The sequence below is a fragment of the Metarhizium brunneum genome, chromosome 7, assembly GCF_013426205.1.
Source record: "Metarhizium brunneum chromosome 7, complete sequence".
NCBI lineage: Eukaryota > Fungi > Ascomycota > Sordariomycetes > Hypocreales > Clavicipitaceae > Metarhizium > Metarhizium brunneum.
In genome coordinates, this window is record NC_089428.1 from 2,127,337 (window position 1) to 2,147,575 (window position 20,239).

At 46.2% G+C, this 20,239-nt stretch overlaps 5 protein-coding genes across 5 annotated transcripts; 3 read left to right on the forward strand and 2 right to left on the reverse strand.

The window, feature by feature from the left end:
* Positions 1 to 2,765: 2,765 nt before the first annotated feature.
* AQP3 (Aquaporin-3) lies at positions 2,766 to 3,772 on the forward strand (the record flags this gene model as incomplete). Its single annotated transcript, XM_066131842.1, has 3 exons — positions 2,766 to 3,055; positions 3,120 to 3,666; positions 3,749 to 3,772. 3 exons carry the CDS (start codon positions 2,766 to 2,768, stop codon positions 3,770 to 3,772), a joined length of 861 nt encoding a protein of 286 aa, XP_065987850.1.
* A 4,905-nt stretch (positions 3,773 to 8,677) lies between these two features.
* DCW1_8 (Mannan endo-1,6-alpha-mannosidase DCW1) lies at positions 8,678 to 10,279 on the forward strand (the record flags this gene model as incomplete). The annotated part of the gene is made up of 3 exons (XM_014684780.2): positions 8,678 to 8,768; positions 8,928 to 9,652; positions 9,716 to 10,279. The coding sequence occupies 3 exons, from the start codon at positions 8,678 to 8,680 to the stop codon at positions 10,277 to 10,279; spliced, it is 1,380 nt and encodes a 459-aa protein (XP_014540266.2).
* Positions 10,280 to 10,992: 713 nt separating this feature from the next.
* On the reverse strand, positions 10,993 to 12,364 carry G6M90_00g111950 (uncharacterized protein; the record flags this gene model as incomplete). Its single annotated transcript, XM_014684781.1, has 3 exons — positions 10,993 to 11,124; positions 11,178 to 11,279; positions 11,342 to 12,364. 3 exons carry the CDS (start codon positions 12,362 to 12,364, stop codon positions 10,993 to 10,995), a joined length of 1,257 nt encoding a protein of 418 aa, XP_014540267.1.
* A 1,708-nt stretch (positions 12,365 to 14,072) lies between these two features.
* Positions 14,073 to 15,209, reverse strand: G6M90_00g111960 (uncharacterized protein; the record flags this gene model as incomplete). The annotated part of the gene is made up of 1 exon (XM_014684782.1): positions 14,073 to 15,209. The coding sequence occupies one exon, from the start codon at positions 15,207 to 15,209 to the stop codon at positions 14,073 to 14,075; it is 1,137 nt and encodes a 378-aa protein (XP_014540268.1).
* Positions 15,210 to 15,501: 292 nt separating this feature from the next.
* On the forward strand, positions 15,502 to 16,959 carry G6M90_00g111970 (uncharacterized protein; the record flags this gene model as incomplete). Its single annotated transcript, XM_014684783.2, has 1 exon — positions 15,502 to 16,959. The coding sequence occupies one exon, from the start codon at positions 15,502 to 15,504 to the stop codon at positions 16,957 to 16,959; it is 1,458 nt and encodes a 485-aa protein (XP_014540269.2).
* Positions 16,960 to 20,239: the final 3,280 nt, after the last annotated feature.

Here is a 20,239-nt window from a genome sequence, read left to right on the forward strand (position 1 = left end):
TCGCTGCATTTGGGTATGTCATATGTACGCTCCTGCTAATGGCGTTGACGACCGGGACATGGTTTGTATGCACAAGGGTGCATGCACGGAAGTCCTCATCTATTGTCTCGGCCTTGTAGCAAGGTTTTGCGGCATTAGGAGTATAGTCGAAGTATCATTGACAACACGGCCATGTAAACGTCGCTGATATGGCGCACATCATGGACTGTGTTACACGGAAATGGCGTTGGTTACACAAGGGCTACGGTCACGGGATTAGGGCAGAAGGCCCTCACCGACTTCTTGTATTTATAGAGGCTCCTTTGGTCAACGAGGCCTTGAGGAAAACCAAGGACCTTTGATACCAAAGATTGTTATTAGATGAATTGATTTATTGCTCCAAGCCTAAGCCCTTGTCGCAGACTGGGCAACACATGATGCGTTCTTCAGGAGCTCCGGGTACCTCTGTGGTCACTCTACAATCTACTTTTATAGAAATCCAAAGTTTCACACCCTTCGCCTAAGGGCTCCTGGCCATATTTATGTTGCCTGTGGTCTGCGACGACTTACGAGAGGTCTGTTTCTGTATCATGTTCCCATGATACGGGTAAATAGGGCTTGCTCTTGAACCCGGCTACAAGTCCTTTTTCTCCTCTTCGGAGGATTGGTATATCGGACGCTTCTTTTGGGAATGTTCAATATTCAACAATCGAGTTGCGCATGGCCGTCGTGCCTGGCTCTAAAGGGCCAATGCGTATTCTATCTCAGGAGCCTACAAGGCAGACGACGCCATGTTATATTTCGCAACTGATTTGTATTGGCTTTTTCAAGTCTGGAGATGAGCAAGTTTTCTTTTCGTGTCCACTAGTCCCGCTAGCTTCAGCTTTTATCGACGTTTAAGGATGAATTTGGATGCACTGCAAGATATTATGAAGCATACTCACTACATACCCGGCGGATGGCATCGACTGGCAAGTCTTGTGCGCTGCCCTCGACCAGTGAGTCTTCATAGCTGGACTGAATGAATCCCTTACCGGTAAAGAGTAGGCGGTAGTCTGGGAGCAGCAATGTCGATTCTTCGGCGGTCGCGTCAGGAGCCGAGGGTAATAAAACCCATGGCGGGATCCAGAAAGATAGCATCACGACGCGTTCTGGTGGGATGCTTCCTACCAGAGAGAAATTAAAAGTTGAGGCTGAAGAATAATTGGCCCGTAAAAGTGACATCAGAGGCGCCAGACTGTCTCCTTGATTAACCAACACACCATGAACTCCTCGCTGAGCAAAATCATGCGGCCCTCTATTATAGGAAACTGCAACACCGCTGAACCCTGAACAGTTACGTCACTGGGACCCTCGCATGAGAACCTCGGCTGTGTTCGAAACGCCGCATTGTCTCAACTTTATCGCGACCCTTAAAACTCACGCGTCTACGCGGGGCGATGGCGATTTTTCCTCCGGGCCACTTGGATCGATGATGGATCGATGATGATGCTTTGGCGGATCAGAAGGATGGGGAACAAAACTCGGCCTTGGGTGAGATTCATCGTTAGACTTTGTTTGTACTGCCACACGCTTGGCAAGGAAGGCCAATCTTCAGCTATGGTGAAGAAGCAATCAAACCGTGGCAACTCTGCATGTTCGGAACCAGACGTCTTGGAAGCATTCCATACTCGGCCTTTATTTTTTTGGGCTTCTTCTTTGCCCTCCTGGGCCTGCTAAATGGTCATCAACCCTGGCAAACACGGGCGCAGTCTGAATTCAGTAGAGAGGGTTAGGGTTAGTCGGGCCAACGCAACCGAACCGGTCAGCCTTGGACCGCCATGCAACCTACTCCATACTTTCTACTTCTTTCTTGACCCGACCGGTTCGCCGGGATACCCTTGGTTTCTGGCCCACCCGCCGGCTGAACGGTGCGGGCGGCCGGGGTTGTCATCCGTGCCAGTTCAATGCGTGTCCCATACAGCCACGATATTGGCCAACGGAAGTCCTGCTTTGCCGCCCCTTTACTGGATATAAGGGAACCGCGTCAAAGAAACATCAACGTATGGAAAATTTTGCTGCAAAGTCTTTTCAGTTGGCATTTGACGCGATGGCGGCGTTGGATGGCAATTCTCTGTTGGGCAATATCATGATGTCATGCCCGTTTCAAATGCAGATTTATGAGGGCCACATTCACCTCTGGGCGTTGATCATGATGACTTCTGCGACTCCACTGTACGTCGCGTCAAGCTGCTAGTGCATGAACATGAACATGGCAATGTCCCGAGTTGTCGCGCGTATGCCACACTGCTTCATTTGCCACTTTGCCTGGGATCCAACGAATCATGTCGGCGGAGTGAACCCCGTAAAGCCGCTCTATAATGAAAAATCCGTGCTTCAGTTATAGGTGCTTGTCAGATCTGCCGTTGAGTCTTGTATATGGACAGGTTACATCATAGGAGCCATGGCGTATTAAAATCGGCTCAAGGGAGTAAGATAAGAGGCACACTGACACCGGCACATTCAACTTGAACCCCATCCATCTCTAATATTCTCTTGCTTGTCTACGAAAGAAGAACAAGAAACACAGAGAACAACGAGTCCTCTGGCCTTTTATTTCATCCCAAGACTTGGTGTCTATTTTCTCGTCCTAGTCCTAGGTTTCTACCTTAGCCTGTGTGATCCCGCCTTGTGTTACAGAGGTTCTTCGCCTTTCAGACATCTTCAACTAAAGCGCTTCCGACTTTTCTTATTCATTTTCGGCTAGCTCGGCTCTATTTGTCTCTTGTCCTACTCACACAGTAGACATGGCGACCCCCTCTGCGGCCCAGAATTTGGGTTCAGACATCTTCTTCAATACATCTGTGCCTACCCTTAAGCTTGATGTTGAAGACTCCATTTATCACAATGATGAATCAACCAAAGGTTCAAATATGGAACAGCTTCGATGGCCTAGAATCCGAACTATCTGGCAGGATGGTTTTTCCGAGTTCTTTGGAACAATGATTCTCGTTTTATTCGGCTTGGGCGCCACCGCACAGAGCGCCCTTACCAAAGGCGCAAAGGGCGACTATCAGAGCATTCTATGGGGATGGGGGCAAGTCTTGAAAGTCCTTTACAATAGTCCTGCGACAGTTGAGCTAACAGTATGAGATGTATAGAACTGGTGTTATGCTCGGGTCATACGTCAGCGGCAAGTCTGGCGGCCATATCAACCCGGCCGTTACCCTAGCAAGCTGTGTCTATCGTGGCCACCCTTGGCGAAAATTCCCCATCTACGCCCTGGCCCAAACACTTGGTGGTATAGTGGCCGCTGCCATCGTATATGGGAACTACCGCGTTGCTATTGATGAATTCGAGGGTGGCGTTGGCGTTCGCACCGTCTCTGGCCCTAATGCTACTGCCGACCTATTTGCCACGTACCCCGCTGCTGCTTTTATATCACGTACCAGCATGTTCTTTGATGAATTCCTTGCTAGTTCAATTCTCCAGTTTATTATTTTTGCATTGTCTGATGAATTTAATAATTTTGGTGCTGGCCCCCTCAAGCCCCTGGGCCTCTTCTTTCTTGTTCACGGCATTGGTGCTGGCTTTGGCTGGCAGACTGGTTATGCGATTAACCTCGCCCGTGACTTTGGCCCTCGACTGGTCACGTACATGGCTGGTTATGGCCCTGAAGTCTTTTCAGCCGGCGGCTATTACTTCTGGGTATGTACTTTTGCTCGCCGTCTCTTGCCTTTACTGGATAAGCAGCATTCGAAACTGACACTTAAATTATAGATACCTATAGTTGCCCCCTTCTTGGGCTGTCTAAGCGGTGGTTTTCTCTATGATGTCTTTATATACACCGGTGAATCGCCAATCAACTCCCCCTATTTTGGTTTTCGTCGGTTCCTCAGGCCTCGATTTAATTGTTCGACATGTTCAGCCGCATGCAACAAGACGACTCACTCCCAGGTCTAGGGGCAGCATTCAATTTTTTTTCTTTTGTTTATACCAATGACATTGAATGCCTGCGACGAGAAATGATTAAACAGCATACACGGAACAGTTGCGCAAAAATACGGAATTGAATGAGCAGGCAGAAGGACCAGAAAACGAGGTCATCTCAGAAGAGCTTGTAATTAATCGGCGTGAGGATTATTTTGGGTTGGGTCGCGTTTCTTTTTTTTTTCTGTGTTTTTTTGGAAATATTTTTTTCTTTAAATGGGTATTTATATGAGCCTATAATTGTACTTATATGATGCTTCTTTCTTGTCAAGCTTTATTACGCCAGAACTTCCACTGGTAGCAACTACAGTAAATAATATTCAGATTTCCAATTTGAACTGTAGTCCTAGTATACCAAAAGCGCGAACTGTGACAAGGGCTCAAGAGGGCTTGGAGCAATTAGCTCAATTCATCTAATAACAGTCTTTGGTATCAAAGGTCCTTGGTTTTCCTTCCTTGGCTTTCCTCAAGGCCTCGTTGACCAAAGACCCTTTAAATACAAGGAGTCTGTGAAAGACTTTGCCCTAGGTCTCGTGACCGTAGCCCTTGTGTAACCAGCCATTTCCGTGTAACACAAGCTGCAAGAGTACAGCATGTGTGTACCGGTCTTTGGCATGCTCCTATTCTGATACGTAGAGATATTCGAGTCAATATGTGTTCTTCATAGCATCCCCATAAATCATCGAAGCCAGTCAATTTCGGACCATGCAGGATCAATAGTCACAAAGGGCCCGTACCTTGCCCATCTCCCAGTGTATGAATTCTGTGAGACACTCTTCATCCTGCACACGATCTGACCACACGTATCTGTCGGTTTTATCGTAGTTTGCATCAATGTCGGGATCATAAATCCGAGACAATTCATTGCCATAATGTCTTCGCCATTTCTTTCTCGCACAATGGAACCTTCCAGTCCCCATAGGACTTCTCCACAGACAACAACGGACCCTGTAGCTCGTTAGTTTTCAGCGAAATATGTGAGACAAAAGAGAAGCATGTGACTTACGCGCCAGATGTCGGAGTGGTAAGTCGTATGTCACGCTCCTTGCACCACTCGGCAATACTATTCTTTACATAAGGGGACGATGCAAACCCCCCAACCAGGACAATATTTTGACTGGCTGTTTCTTCCTCTGCGATATGTGATACTCAATCATTTATTAGGTCAATGATTATGTCGAGAACCGGGTCAAACAGGGACTTATAGTCCGCTTGGGAAACCAAAATTGATGATGATCGCTTCTCGTAGTATTTCTCTACTTCCGGAGTGAGGTTTAACGGAGGCATGTAGAGGAATCTGATGTGACCGTCGACGACAGCCACCCATCCACAGTCGCACTGGTACACCCTCATCAGGCTTCACGACGAACCCTTTTCGGCATTTGACAAGGGCTCGGTGAGGGCTTGGAGTCAGTAGCTCAATCATCTAATAACAGTCTTTGTCATCGAGAGTCCTTGTTTCCACAGGGCCTATATGACCAAAAAGCGATGTTTGTTTATTCAAGAAGATGTAAGAGCCTTATACGCTAGGTCTCGTGATCGTAGCCTTCGTGTTATCGTGTGTCGTCACCCGTGTTATGGCAGAAGCGAGCATCTCACACTCCCGACCCAACAGCACCTCAATAACTGTAATGACTATATCTCAAGGCAGTCCGCACGCCTCTGGCCCACAGTAACGTTCACAGTAACGTTGCGATACACTTACTCGACAACGAGGTAACCGTGGCTCGGAGAAGATGTACATTTGGATACACTCTTTCTTAAATCCCGGGTACCAAACCTGTTCTTTACTCGTTGCTCGGTATCTCTGACTCCAATCGGAATTCAAGGAAGAACGGGAAGATGGAGGGGGACCGATGAGACTACGTATCAGTTACTCGTCTCGGCTACAGCGAGGGTCCGACATGTCATTTTCCGAGGATCCGTCCCGTTATTCCTGGCTGACCAACTGCAACATGAGCTAGAAACGGGAAAGCTCTACCCTCCTTTTCCTCTTCGTGCAGACTCTATCTGGGATTCGGGCGGTATGACTACCTGACGGTACTTCTACCTAGGTATTCGGCCAAGTATGGTTAATTAGTCTTGCAGCGGGTCCAACTATTCCAAGTTAAATGGCAGAATGCGAGTAATACCAGAAGTAAACAGAGTGGTCCCCCGATCAATTCAATCTAATCGACACTCTAATCGCCGATCTCAGTCGCCGACCACTTCGATCGGTTAATCGGGTGACCACCCTGGAAGTTAGAGGGTGCCGTGCTCGCCGATGCTCCGGGGAGGTGCACATGCAGATCACGTCCTTGTTCCAGTAGACTTACAAAACTATTGTTTCTGGCCGGTTTCGTATCTGCAAGAAGTATATGAAGTATACCAGCCCGCTGTAGTCAAAGCCATATGTAATGAATTCAACCCTATCAATCTGCTGTGTGACCCTGCTAAAGAAACATTCTGCATAAAAGGCCATAAAGAGATCAAGTACCAAAGAGTTCTTCGTCTTGGAGCTCTACAGTGTCGTGCCAATAGGTAAAATATGAGACAGAAGTTCTCGTCTGTAGCCGATTGTTCGCTCGATGGACTGCATCTTATGTCGTCTTGGTGCAGCCTTTTACTTGTTTGCCGTTGGTTCTGCTGACAATGCATGGGGCCAAATGGCGGTAACCCAAATATAAAAGAAGCCCACGGAACGGCGTGATAGAGCAAGAGCAAACAAAGAAAGAAAGCACCAATATCCCACCATTAGTGAATTTCCCTTCCCTGCATACTACAATGATCCTACACCGCGTCTTCCCTATTCTTGTTGCTGCCGTAGCAATGGCACTTCCGAATCCCGGCAAGTCACCTGATGCTCCTGCTCCTGCTCTTTGCCTACATATGTACCTACTTCCTGCTGCAACAATGTGAGTTGAGGTTCTGAGACCTTATTTGTATATACTGCACTTAATCACTGATGTATCGGTAATAAAGTGGACTGGTAATTGTCCATACTGGCATGTAAGTCTTGATTTGCTGCAGCACGAATGCCAACTTCGTGATCGATATTAACCACGTATGGCATGTAGAGACAATGTGGCGATTGCAACTGCTGCTAATGGGCCAGCTGCACGAGCCAACGCATCAGCTCATACGAGATGCTATGTGACGGGAATTATCTGGAATCAAAACACTCACTTATATAAACACAACATGCCGTTGCCTAAAAGGTTGCAGAGCTATGCTGCTATCTGCGATTCACTACTTTATGACATGGCAGGGATGAGTAGAATAGTGACAAGTCTCAGTCCTGTCTGATTCAATGTTATGTGAAAGACGTGCGCAATAGATCGCGAGCGGTGGATAAAATACTGCTCCTCTGCAATCATAAGATTGCGCCACCAGCTAGCAAATAGATGTCCACGTGGCGTTTTGGTTGCGGAGCCAAACATGGACCCCTCGCTATATTTGGCTACCAAGTCCTAGCTCCGTAATCTATGGGACTATAGATGTCTGGTGTCGCATCAATTTTAATTTAATGCGGAAGCTCTTAGTCGTTCCCATGGAAAAGGCATCAGACTGCGTAGCCGGATGCCGGACCTGACCACACGCAACCGGTTTCGCTCGAACGAGAAGAATAAATAGAATGAACAATCAGGATTTAAGAAAAACCGCTATTTGTAGGTGGAAACCACTGGTAGCTCTCTAGCTGTCTTAGCACTCAGCTTTATGTACCTCCGTACACCACAAAGTAGACGCAATTTCCTTCACAGCCAATAGGCGCATTACTCGATATGAAATTAAATATGTAACCTGACGTTTGGTCGGCCATCCCCGAGGAGACGTGCTTATCAAGGTCAAGCACTTTCTTCGCTTTTTCAACAATGCTATCCCAAAAATTTCATCTAGGGCTTTGCATGAAATAGTGGAGTTAGTCTTACTTGGCTCTATCTTGCTAGAGAATTGGGGGAGAAATTACGTATTATAAAGTTTATATAAACCTGCCCTAGTCTTGGAAAGGTACGACATATTCTTCTCCCGTATTAAATTGAGACTACCCTATAACCCGTCAGGTTTGCCTGCGGGCTGCTTCGGATAGCCTCCTGATACCGAGTAACCAGCCAACTCAAAGCTGCCATGGGTCATGAACCCTTTCAAGGAAGAAAACTGGGCCCATGGCGAGTATTTTTGATCCTGCCTTGTAATAACGGACGAGTCTGTTCGAGAGGCATAGTCTCGGCTTCTCTTGCCTTTCGGAAAGCCCTATGGCGCCCGCACGAGGCGGCCGCGCGTTCACATCGAGTATGCGGCTAATTTTAGCAAATTGAAGTGGCGGCATTCCCCTGGCCATAGAGGGGGTGCCTTTCCGAGAGGGCGGATAATCCGGCACGCCACGGATTGTGAATGCCGAAGGCTGGACGTTGCAGCGATGGGATTGGGCCAGGTTGGCAGTTTGCCGCACAGCCGGTACACAAGGAAGAGAGAGAATATGGCGTATATTAGAGCATGTGCCACGTTCAAGGATTGATTCTGTCTTGGTCGCGTCATGTCGTTTCGCATAAGGCCGTCCCTGAATTCTGCCAAGCATCTTCCTGTTATACTCCGTTGATATGATCTAGCTTTTATTTCGCAAACGGCAGTCGTGAAAGATTTGCAGCTACTTTCAGGCAGACACCACATCTTCGAAACCATGGTCGCAACAGCAACGGCGATAACGAGTCAATAGCAACTGCTGGTCTTCAAAAACCCACATCTAACTACTATGAGGCGCCAAATTTTGTTATCCGTTATCGCTACGGTATTCACAACAGGCGGCAGCGCCCAGGCGACACCCTTCTCACTCGATTCTGATGGTAAGCACGAGGATAAAGTTGCATCCCGTTACACCGTCTTGGGGATTACCACACCGACGCACATATTTTTGAGCAAGAACTCACATGTGCTAACCCATGACCCCAAATAACGCATCCAAAGACGCGACCGAGTGCCTAGGCTAACCGCTCTTCCTTTAGACGCTATCAAACAGAGTGCCAGCACGCTGGCCTGGGACATGATGCAGTACTACAAGGGAAACCTCTCAGGCCAGACACTCGGCATCCTCCCCGGCCCTCCTCCTGCTGGTCCCTATTACTGGTGGGAAGCCGGTGCTATGTGGGCAACTCTTATCGACTACTGGGCTTGGACCGGTGATGCGAGTTACAACGATGAAGTGATGCAGGCGATGCTATGGCAGGTTGGCCCGAACGACGCATACATGCCCCCCAATGTTACGGCCTCCCTGGGCAATGATGATCAAGGATTCTGGGGCATGAGTGCCATGACGGCTGCAGAAATGAAATTCCCCAACCCACCATCAGATAAACCGCAATGGCTTGCCCTTGCTCAAGCCGTTTTCAATACCCAGGCCAGCCCGGACAGACATGACGGCTCATGCGGAGGCGGCCTACGCTGGCAAATCCCCTTTGCGAACAACGGCTACAACTACAAAGCGTCCATTGCCAACGGATGCTTCTTTAACCTTGGCGCCCGCTTATACCGGTACACGGGTAACACAACCTTCTCCCACTGGGCAGAAAACACATGGAACTGGATGGAAGGCGTGGGCTTTCTTGACAGCGCCACATACGCTATCTATGACGGAGCCAACGTTGGTGACAACTGTACAGACATTAACAAGGCCGAATTCTCGTACAATAATGGTATTTTTGCACTCGGCGCGGCCTACATGTACAACACTGTAAGTCCGTCGTCTATGTCCCTTGCTGTTCTTCTCCTATGCCCTGGCTCTAACACGCACCAGACCAAGGACCAAGTTTGGGCGGACAGAGTGACCAAACTTGTAAATTACGGTCTTAAAACGTTCTTTCCCGGAGGAATCGCTGTGGAAATCACCTGCGAAGACGAAGGTACCTGCACAACCGACATGATCACATACAAGGGCTTTATGCACCGCTGGTATTCCTACATTACCCAGCTGGCCCCGTTCACCGCCAACACAATTAACCCTGTCCTGAAGACGTCCGCCGCCGCCGCCGTCAAGCAATGCACCGGCGGCGCCTACGGACGACAATGCGGATTCAGGTGGGCGAGCGGCAAGTATGACGGCACAACAGGGGCCGGACAAGAGATGAGCGTCCTGGCGGCCGTTTCGTCGCAGCTTATAAACGTTGCTGGCAAGGCGCCTGTCACGGCGGACTCGGGTGGTATATCAACTGGTGACCCCAACGCCGGTTCGGGTGCGGACAATTTCCAAAACAAGACGCGACCGGTCACGACGGCGGATAGGGTAGGGGCTAGTATTGTCACTCTTCTACTTTTAGCCGGTGCTGGCGTCGTGTTTGGATCGATGGTCATGAAGGAGTAATATCGGTAGATAGATCGCAAGCTCAACGGCGCAAGTACGTAGGCGCAAGCCACCATGTGCCGTTCCTCACGCATCGCCGCCTCCAAGGTCCTACAGCAAGACGGCGCGGCAAGGCGAGAACCTTGATACTGGACAAGGACAAACTGCTCCGAGGGTTGAAGAAGGGCACGCTGTCGTGGCCCGAAATTTTTCAGCAGTTTGATTCAGTCTCTCCGAATCGGCGCACTGTAGGGAGCCTCCAAGGACATTCGTTAGTCCACAACGACTATTGCCTGTTGTGGACGATAAGAAGGGGTCAATATTCCCAGGTAAAGGCATACCCAAAGCTCGTAGAAGGTATATTAAACAGTTGGAATTACGTGGTTTTCTGCCCCAAGCGATAAAGGATTTTAGAGGGCCATGTTTCTAGACGAAGGAAAAGTTGGCGTGATCCTGGGTGGGAGGGAGAGGGAGCGAAGAGGAGCAATTTATACTTCACTTATGTTGACATGTTTATATATGAGATCCGCAATCTCATGACAGGTCATGCCTACTGTGATCTCATCTAGCCGACCAGGGTAGTGACCGCCAACAATAGTAGCTGAAAAGAAACGTGATAGTCCTTGCATTGACCCAAGGCTCATTAGTTGGTAGTGCAGCTCAGTATATTTAGAAAAATTTATGCATAAATTGTAATAGTCCAAGACTTTGTAACTCTTCTAAACTTCTTTTTTCTAGAGGCCTTTAAAGAATTCTCGCACGTCCGATACCCAATATTCAGGTAGAGTCCTGGCAGGAAAGTGACCACCCCTCTTATGAGTCTTGAAGTAAGTGACGTTGCACAAACGTTCTATCCAGTTTCGAGGCTAGAATATTTTGTCAGCATCATATTACTCCCCAAAGTCGACATGATACGTACCGTGAAAGGAAAATTTGCGATACCTGGAAACGGTCCATGACCCCATCCCCACTGACTAACGCCACTGGGTACATTCGTTTTTGGGAAGTCTACTATATCAGGCTGCAACCATGTTAGTGTAAAGAATGCAACAAGTAATTTGAGAAGGTGGTTTCTGCACATACTCGAAAGATTTGTCGATACGACCTAATGTTGCCATACGGGCCGGGGAGCCACAGCATCAAGGCATCCGTAATCAACTCATCCATACTATGTGGGATTCCGTCGCTAATAGCATAGCTCAAGTCCCAGTACCATCCTAAAAATCCCACCGGGCTATCCGCCAGGGCCAAGGACATGGCAATTGGCTTCTGACTATGAACCATGGAATACGCGTTGTGAAAGTCGTCCCAGACATGCAGGGATTCAACAACGGCTGTTTCTTCTGCGGTCGTCTGATTGGCCTGGAAGCGTTCCATATCAGTAGAGTTTGGGTTCGGGTACCAGAAGTCGAAAAGATGGCCGATTATAGAGTCGGCAACGTCATGTACCATCCACATTCCGATAAACCAGCCCGTATCTGTCGTAGCAAGGCCGTAGGTCGAGTAGCCGAGCTGCTTCATCAAGGCATCTACCGCTCTTCCAATTTCCCGTGTTCCTAGACCATCTTGCGTTGCTGCCGGGCTGAATCCAAAACCCGGCAAGTCGGGGGCCACAACGTGAAACGGCAGCTCCGAAGATTCTGCAAGGGGACGAATTACCTTGGACCATTCCAGTGATGTTGACGGCCATCCATGCAGCAGGAGCAACGGTATAGCACTATCATTTTCCGATTCGTGGTGCAGAAAGTGCAGAGGAATGTCCGAAGTGTAGTTGCCGGAGCCAGGCACCTTGGTAATATAGTGCTTGTAGTCGCGGTTTATTTGCTCCTGAGTATCTTCCCAGGAGTATTCATCCGCCCAGTACTTTGCGACACTGGTGATGTTGTCCTTGCTCGGCCCTTCTACTGTCCAGTCATCAAAGAGACCGGTGACTGGCCGATAATCTCGCACTCTCTGGAGGGTTTTGCGAACGATGCGAGGGTCCACGGAGATGTTTACCCCTTGTGGCGCGTACCCGATATCATGGAAATTGAATCCAAAATGAAAATCATTGTAAGCGTTCACATGGCTACTAAAGGCCAGCGCCAGAGCTATGTGGTGTAGCATTGCGGAGAGGCCCAAGCCCATTCTAGAAGGATGCATTCTGTGATTTGGTGCGCTGTATTATTTCCACGACCATATATGATACAAGATTATCTGTATATATACTTTTTCAGAATCATCTTGTAACAATCACGATGCACAATGGCCCAGCCAAATTTTGGCTGACAAACCCACATCGCCGTGGAAAAATTTAGTATTAGAGCCAAGCATTGCCGTTCCACGGTGCAGAGGAAGAGAATAAAGAAATTTAGACGACTGCAGGGATTTAGCTGGCACAACTGTTGGTTTGCCTGCATTCGACCACTTATTACTAATCTTACCTAATGCTTAGAGAATCTTCTGTAGGAAGAGGTCTTATGGACGATCTTGCTTGTTATAGGTTAGGGGAATTTTATATGTTGCTTGCCCTTGGCGAGCCTGGGGCTTCACCATATCCTCTCTATAACTACATATGTAGGAATTTATATGACAACGAACAACTACTACCATCAATTCACGCCAGATTGCGCTGATAAGTCATTTTCGTCACTTAGCGCTTAGCGGCCAGTGATTAATATCAATGTAAATGGTGTTCCAGTAATGGATCAATGCGGAGGGATTTTTCCCTAGCTGCATAAAGCGCCAAGACGACTTGAACTCTATTCAAATGCCGACGTCTGAAGCTTTCGATTACGGAGCGAACACGTGCAGTCGCCGATATGCCGAGATAGGTGCTTAGTAACAGCGCAAGTATGCATCGACAGGCCGGAAATCGACTTCCGAGCATGAAGAAACATCACCAACAACGCCATGGCGGTAACTACGCCGGGGCGAGAAACGGTCTTGGCATTCCCGTGGGGAGGATGTAAGGCAAGTAGAAGGCAATGGAATGAACATAGCTATTCGTCTTAGTCAGTCGGCGACGCTGTGACGAGGAGCCGTGTCCAACACAATATCAAGGACCAGGGTAAAACAAGACAACTCGACTGCTCCATCTTGAAGTCGTGATTCCGTGTGATAATACTTTCTTTGTTGTTGTGTGACCGTTGTTGACCCAACACCTTTGTTGTGGCCTAACCGTGTGACAGTCAAATACATCTTAGTAATAAGACGAGCCGATATCACAAAACCAATGTCTACTCTGATAGAATTCCTTGTCAACCTATCAGATTAGGATATTTACCTAGGGCTCATGCGGTCAGCCCATCCTGCGACCGACGCAGCAGCTGGTGAGCTGGGTCGTAGCATATAATAGAGCTATAGCTTGGAAAGAATACCTTTCTATTCAGATTGCAATATAGGGAAAACCTAAGTACATTCAGGGGAAAACTTATATCGAGGCAATAGAGCTACTCCTGGTGATGTTGCTGTAATTCCATGGGATTCTAGGAAGAAAAGCTAGTTTTTATCTTGGCCTGTACATCAAATCCTATTCTTTTCTCTAGATTTCTAATATTATAAACAACTCGCGGGGCAGGATTAAAGGTGAACCTTGCAAACTCAGCGCAGTAGTCATTCACGGTATCAGGCCCAGTGCTGATGCAGCCTGCCTAGCAGTATTGGATAGCCGCGACTCTGTTGTTTACTCGGCACGCGAAGAGAAGATTCTCTACATCTGCTAGTCCTTGAGGCGGAACGTTGGGATTTAATTTAGCAATATCCTCAAGTTCCTTCTTCGTCCACCCTGTTCTGTTTAGCTTCCAGTTGGTACGTATATAACTGATGTCAGTAGTTACCATCTGGGAGTGGTCCGCGCCCGCAACAATGCTCGCCAGGACGACAGTGCTTTTGTGCTAGTCCACTCTGAGCAAGGGCAAGGAGTACCGCCAGAAACTGAGTCAAGACTAATACTCTTTAGTGCGTCAATAATTCGACCCTGAAGTTCGTTGCCGTAAATGTCTTTGCGTTGGGGCCCGCCAATAACTTCCTCAAGGCTAGTAATGGCGTCGTCAAACCATTTCACGGCGTGTCCGATGGGATTATCCCACTGCTTGAGCAAGTTGAGCAAGTCGCGAGCGTAGGGCACCACGGCCATGAATGCTACAGATTTGCCAACTGACTTGGCCACGCGGAAGCGGCTGGACTTGCTGACCTTTGGTCCTGACCTGCCGTTTTCACCCTTGGCTGGGTCACAAAGAGCTGGTTTACTCTTCAAGCCCAAGCATCCTGGAGACTTCTTCAAGACGTAATTCTCATTCTTAATCGTCACAGATCTGTCCGACGGGTTTCGTTTAGGTACCTCATAGGCGTGTACGATACTCGAGCCTGTAACGGCACCCTGTACAGCAAATTCCTGGTTGTTGATGACTACACGGTCCGATGGGTATATTCCCGGAACCCAGTATCCTCTCGGTACGTCTTTAGGAGCTATAACATAGATGTAGCCTTTATGTTTCTGTGCTCCAGTCCACCCAAAGGCGTATCGTTCCGCTGATTGAGGCGACCGGGTGACCGAGGTAAATGCCGAGTTACCAGTAAAGCTCAGGTGATGCTGCAGGTTCGTGTCCCCTCCCTGTGGCGTGAATCCCGACTTGAATACTTCAGCAGGTGGTCGAGAATCTCCATGGTAGAGTACCCCTTGTTTGCCACCTGACACCTTTATTTGGGAAGCTCCATCTGCCGACATGGTGGAGGGGCTTGTGGGAGCCTGACGCTTAAGAATGTCTCCCCGTAAAACCAAGTCACGCCTTTTCACTGCATCGTAGTTGTCTGGAATGATGCCAAGAGCGGTCTTGTTCGATAACGCGGGATCGATGTCAAAACCGCCAGAGTTCCTGACGCGATTAGACTGAGAGGGAAGTAGATTCGTGTGCTCAGGGGCCGCGAGGGAACTTAGTGCAAAGACTGCAAGCCACTGGTGTGCCTTCATACTGGATCAACTTGTTGTAATCGCGGAGTTATGCAAAATACCCGCTGCTCGCGAAGAGTTCAGGCTCGGGGAAGGAGTCCGATTCGACAATCATAAAAATTCCTTGGAGAAACCCCATTATGTCAAAGATGCCGAAACCGAAGCAGGCCAGCCATCCCGCATCCACCGGCCAAGACCTGACAATTTCTGCATCTACTTAGTCGACAACACCACGAACACCCTCCTTACTTCGGGCGAATACAGGCCTCCACACATACTCCCTACGAGAACGCTTCGTTTGGGGCTTAGGCCGATGGACTTGTGGGATGAAATGGTTGGATCCAGAACAACCCCCACGGGCGAGACCGAAAGGCTCAGATACAACGCAGAGCGGCTTGTGTGCTCCGCCATTGTTCAGCAGTACCACGTGATGATACAGGAGGGCCTGGGGGTCTCATATTTGACGAATGGCTTTTGCGACATTCAGCTCTGGATCCCTCACGATGATCCCAGCACTTTACACTACTATCTGTACGACCCAAACCGGGAAGTAGACGCAGAAGATTGCACTTTGCTGGAACCGAAGACAGCCATTGCCAGAAGGCTATGCCTCTATCTATTGAGCTGTGGCCATTCCATACGCAGTCAACAGTGGCGAGCCGCCGCACGAGACCAGCTCCGTATTTGGCAGACGAGCTTTGACCACGTGCGTTCTCAGATCCCTAAAGCTGAGCTGGGTAACCCTTTTCTTCACTCTGACAGTTCCGATCCCGACCATGAGAGCCCAGATTGCAGTTCAGAATATCAGCCATCCTCGTCTCCACCAATAGAATCGCCGACTGCGGAAGGTCGACGGGTGCCAACGACATCCAAGGCTTGTCGTGCGTCACAGGAAGCTCAGCAGCGTGCAGAATCGCCGGATTCATCAGGATCAGACACGGGTCCGGCAGTGGCACAGCGCAAGCGTGGCATTAGTCAAGTCTCTCCCCTTGCACAACCACCATCACGTACACGAAGTTTTCAGGGTGATAGAGGAAATTCTCCAAGACAACACGACGCCAAGTTTTGTACGCTGCATTGTTTGCTTGGTCTGCAACGTCGAGGGGTTCTTGATGATAAATGTCCAAATGTAAGACTTCATCAACAAGACGAAAAGAACAAAAAACACCCCATCACCGCGGAGCAGTTGGTGTGCTCACTGAAGGAGCAACTGAACCAGAATCTCGATCAAAATTGCACGCCGTTTGGGCGTAGCGGGCGATCTGGCGCACCGTTCAAGCTAACATGTGCTACTTTCGGCTATACTGTAGTCGGGAAAGGAACGACGACAGATTGGTGGCCAGAAGTTGCCGGTGAGGTAGATGCCTACCGGTTATTACAAAAAGCCCAAGCATCTGCGGTCCCCGTCTTCCTTGGGACAATGGATCTATCAACGGCGTACTTTCTTCACGGGGCGGGAGAGATCCGTCATATGTTAGTCATGGGTTGGGGAGGCGAGAGCCCGGAAGAGATTGGTGCGGGATCGGAGCTTTCGAGAGAACTAGACCGGTCAGTAAGGGAAATTCGCCGGCTAGGCGTCATTCATGGGGACCTTCGACGCGAAAATATCCTGTGGAACACTGAGGTCCGTCGGATCTTGATTATTGACTTCCACGAGTCCAAATTAGTTCCCCGGCGCACAATACAACAAATACGACGGGCGAAGAGACCATTTGGCGGATCGGCAGACGGCATCGAGACACGAAAACCAAAGCGGCTGCGAGTTTTGTGATTGTCTTGACGCGATGTAGCCGATGCAGAGCTCTGCAATCAATGTGACAGCGTTAACGAAGTTGATGTTGCTGTTGAAATATGGAGGTTAATGTCACACATGTGAGGGTTTGTTACACGGAAATCGCCCTGTTACACAAGGGCTATGGTCACGGGATTAGGGCAGAAGGTCCTCACTGACTTCTTGTATAAATAGATATCTTCGGTCCCTTAAGGCCTTGAGGAAAACCAAGGATCTTTGATACCAAAGACTGTTATTAGATGAATTGAGTAATTGCTCTAAGCTAGGCCCTTGTCACAGTGGCTTAATCGAGCCAGTGTATAAGGAGAGATATCTGTGAAGACGTCAGAAAGTTGCCCAAAAAGGTCGATGCTATACTGCCGGGCAAACACACCCGACGACTGTATGATAACTTGTCGAGGGAAGAGGCCAGGGTGCTGGCGCAACTCAGAACGGGTATTGTAAGGTTAAATGTATACCCCTATTATCTCAAAGCAGCGCCATTACAGCAATGTGCATGCGGGCAAGCGGTAGAAACAGTTAAGCATTTTCTGTTTTGCTGCAGTCAATAGACAGCACACCGACACGAAATGATAAGATACACCAAGACGCAAAGAGGAGACGTCTTGTTTTATGTAGGTGGGAAATCGCCGTCAGACAACGCAGAATAGATGCCAAATATGGAAGTTGTCAGAGCAACTATACCAGTGATTTGCTAGGGCAACAAGGCGACTTAACAGTACACAGCAGTGAAGACAGATTAAAACCCACGCCTTTACTTCTCACTAACTTACACCACGCACACGTGCTGCAGACAGTGGGTACCGCTTCAGCCGCTGTAGAGAGGACTCTGAACAATTGAAGAATAGCCTTCGAGTTCGCTTGCCAGAATAATAAAACCCCGCGATCACACGTAAAGCGGTGAAAGTTTACTGACATAAAGGTAAAGATTGAACATTGTACGGGCTAAATACGTCAGAGCTTGGGAAATAAAAATGTTAAATAGCAGATAGTGGCGTTATTGGCCACATGGCTACCAGGCGTAATCAATCTACTACTACTACTACTACTTTATACATGCAATATATTGCCAATATGAATCGCTTGATATTGTATTTTCTCAATATAGCAAACTGTATTTTGTATTGTCACAATATCAGAAAATGCGTATTATATAGTATCGCGATTGACAGCTACGGACTGGATTGAAGCGTGGAATTATCCTTGTATTTAAAGCTATCTAGGGAGGGAAAATAAGCTCTTTTTATAAATATTAACTATTATTTAGCTAATTACTTAAGAAGTTAGTAATTAAGGGATTTTTAGCTATTAAAAGTCTAGCTTTAATAGGGTAATAATATAAGCTTTTTAGAGGCTTTTAAAAGCTTTATTTTAATAATTATATTAAGGCTTTTAAGGCTTTTTTAATAATATTAATAAATAGCTTTTTTTTATTAAAAAAAGGCTTTTAATATTAATATACTTTTATAACTTATTTTAAGAAATTATTAAGGTTTAATAACCTTTAAATTAAGCTAAAAATTATTAAACTTTAATTTTTAAGATAAGCTAGATTTTAATTATTTTAGTTTTTTTTAATAATACTAATAATATTAATTAATTTTAATTACTTAATAAAGTAATTAAATTATTAGCTTATAAGAATTTTAATTAATTTATTTATTAGATTATTATTACTTTAAATAAATTTTATATTAAAGGTCTTTTATTAATAAGCTTATTAAATCTAGTTATTATAAATATTAATATAATAAAAAATAATTTTAAGCCTTAAAAAACTATTATTAATAAACTAGATTATTTATAAATTATTATATTATATTATAGGTTTTTTTTAACTTAATTAAAAGCCTAGTTATTAAAAAAGCTTATAAATTATAATAATTTCTTTTATAATATATATAAAAGCTAGTAATTTAGCTTTTATTAATAATATTATAATTATATTTTACTTATTAATAATCTAGTTAATAAGTTTATTAAAAAGTTAAATTATAAAGCCTTATAATAATTTTTAGGTTTATTAATTATTAATAAAAGTAATATTTAAAGCTATTAAAAGCTCTAGGTTATTAGAACCTTTAAGGCTATTAAATTTTATTATTAGGTATTATATTAAATATAAATATTTAATAATTTAATTAATAATTTATTAATAGGTTTTTAATAAATTAAAAAGAAACTTAACTAGCTTAATTATAATTTTAATTATATCTGGTTTTTTAATAATTATAATATAATTAATAAAGCTAATAATTTATTAATATTAATAAATTTAATTAATAATTATAATACCTAGATTAGGTTATAATTAACTTTTAGGTATTAGATTTCCTTTAAAACTATTTTATTTAAATATATTAAATTTTATAGCTAATTTTTTAATATATAAATCCTAATATAATTAAAGCTTTTTAGTAAGCTTATTTTAAAAAACCTAGATACTTAGGAACTAATATAGCCAGCTAAAATCCTTTATATTATTGTAACGGCTAAGGTTCCCAAGGGATAAACTAGTCGTAGTTTATGTTGGCAGAGCCACTAGGGCAGTTAATCTGAGCAGTTGGGTGTTACGTTGGTAATAGGTTGTAGACTATAACCAGGTGATCAGAGTTAAAGAGTTGTAAGCGAAGCTTATTTAATGTAATGATCGGTGTTGAAAGCTAAGGAGCTAGAGTCTATCTATGAAGCGAATTTGGGGGTCCCTATATACTACGGCGTTCACCTGTTATTTACTAAAGTCCTGGTGAACTATAGTTACATGCGTGCTATTAGTTCGTCTAGAGTTCACTGAACAGTTAGTGAACTCTCCCCTATTAGCGGCCCGTTCCGACTATTAATCTGTCACCCGCTATGCCTGCGCCGTCCCGTGGCTTATATAGCCGGCCTAACCTGCGACCTACGCTGCAGCTTATGACTGGGTTGTAACACGATGTCCCCTCTCCTATGGTCTTGCCCTCAAGACCCAAGCCTTGTTTTATAAATAGTCCTGTTCGCCCTTTCTTCTGTTGGTTGTAAGTGTTCTGCTTCCTCATAATATCCTTCCTTCACTATGTCTAACCGTGTGGATAAACCTAAGAGATCCCGTTCTACCACTAATCGCGTTGCGACCGCCGCCTTTATTCGTGAATAGGGTTTCGAGGTATTACCTTGTAGTTGTTGTTTTGAAAAGAAGAGTTCTTGTTAGGTTGTTAAGAGCATTGGTTGTTGTGCTCTTTGTTATTCTCTGGGTCGTTCTTGTGATAGTTCTCGCACTCCC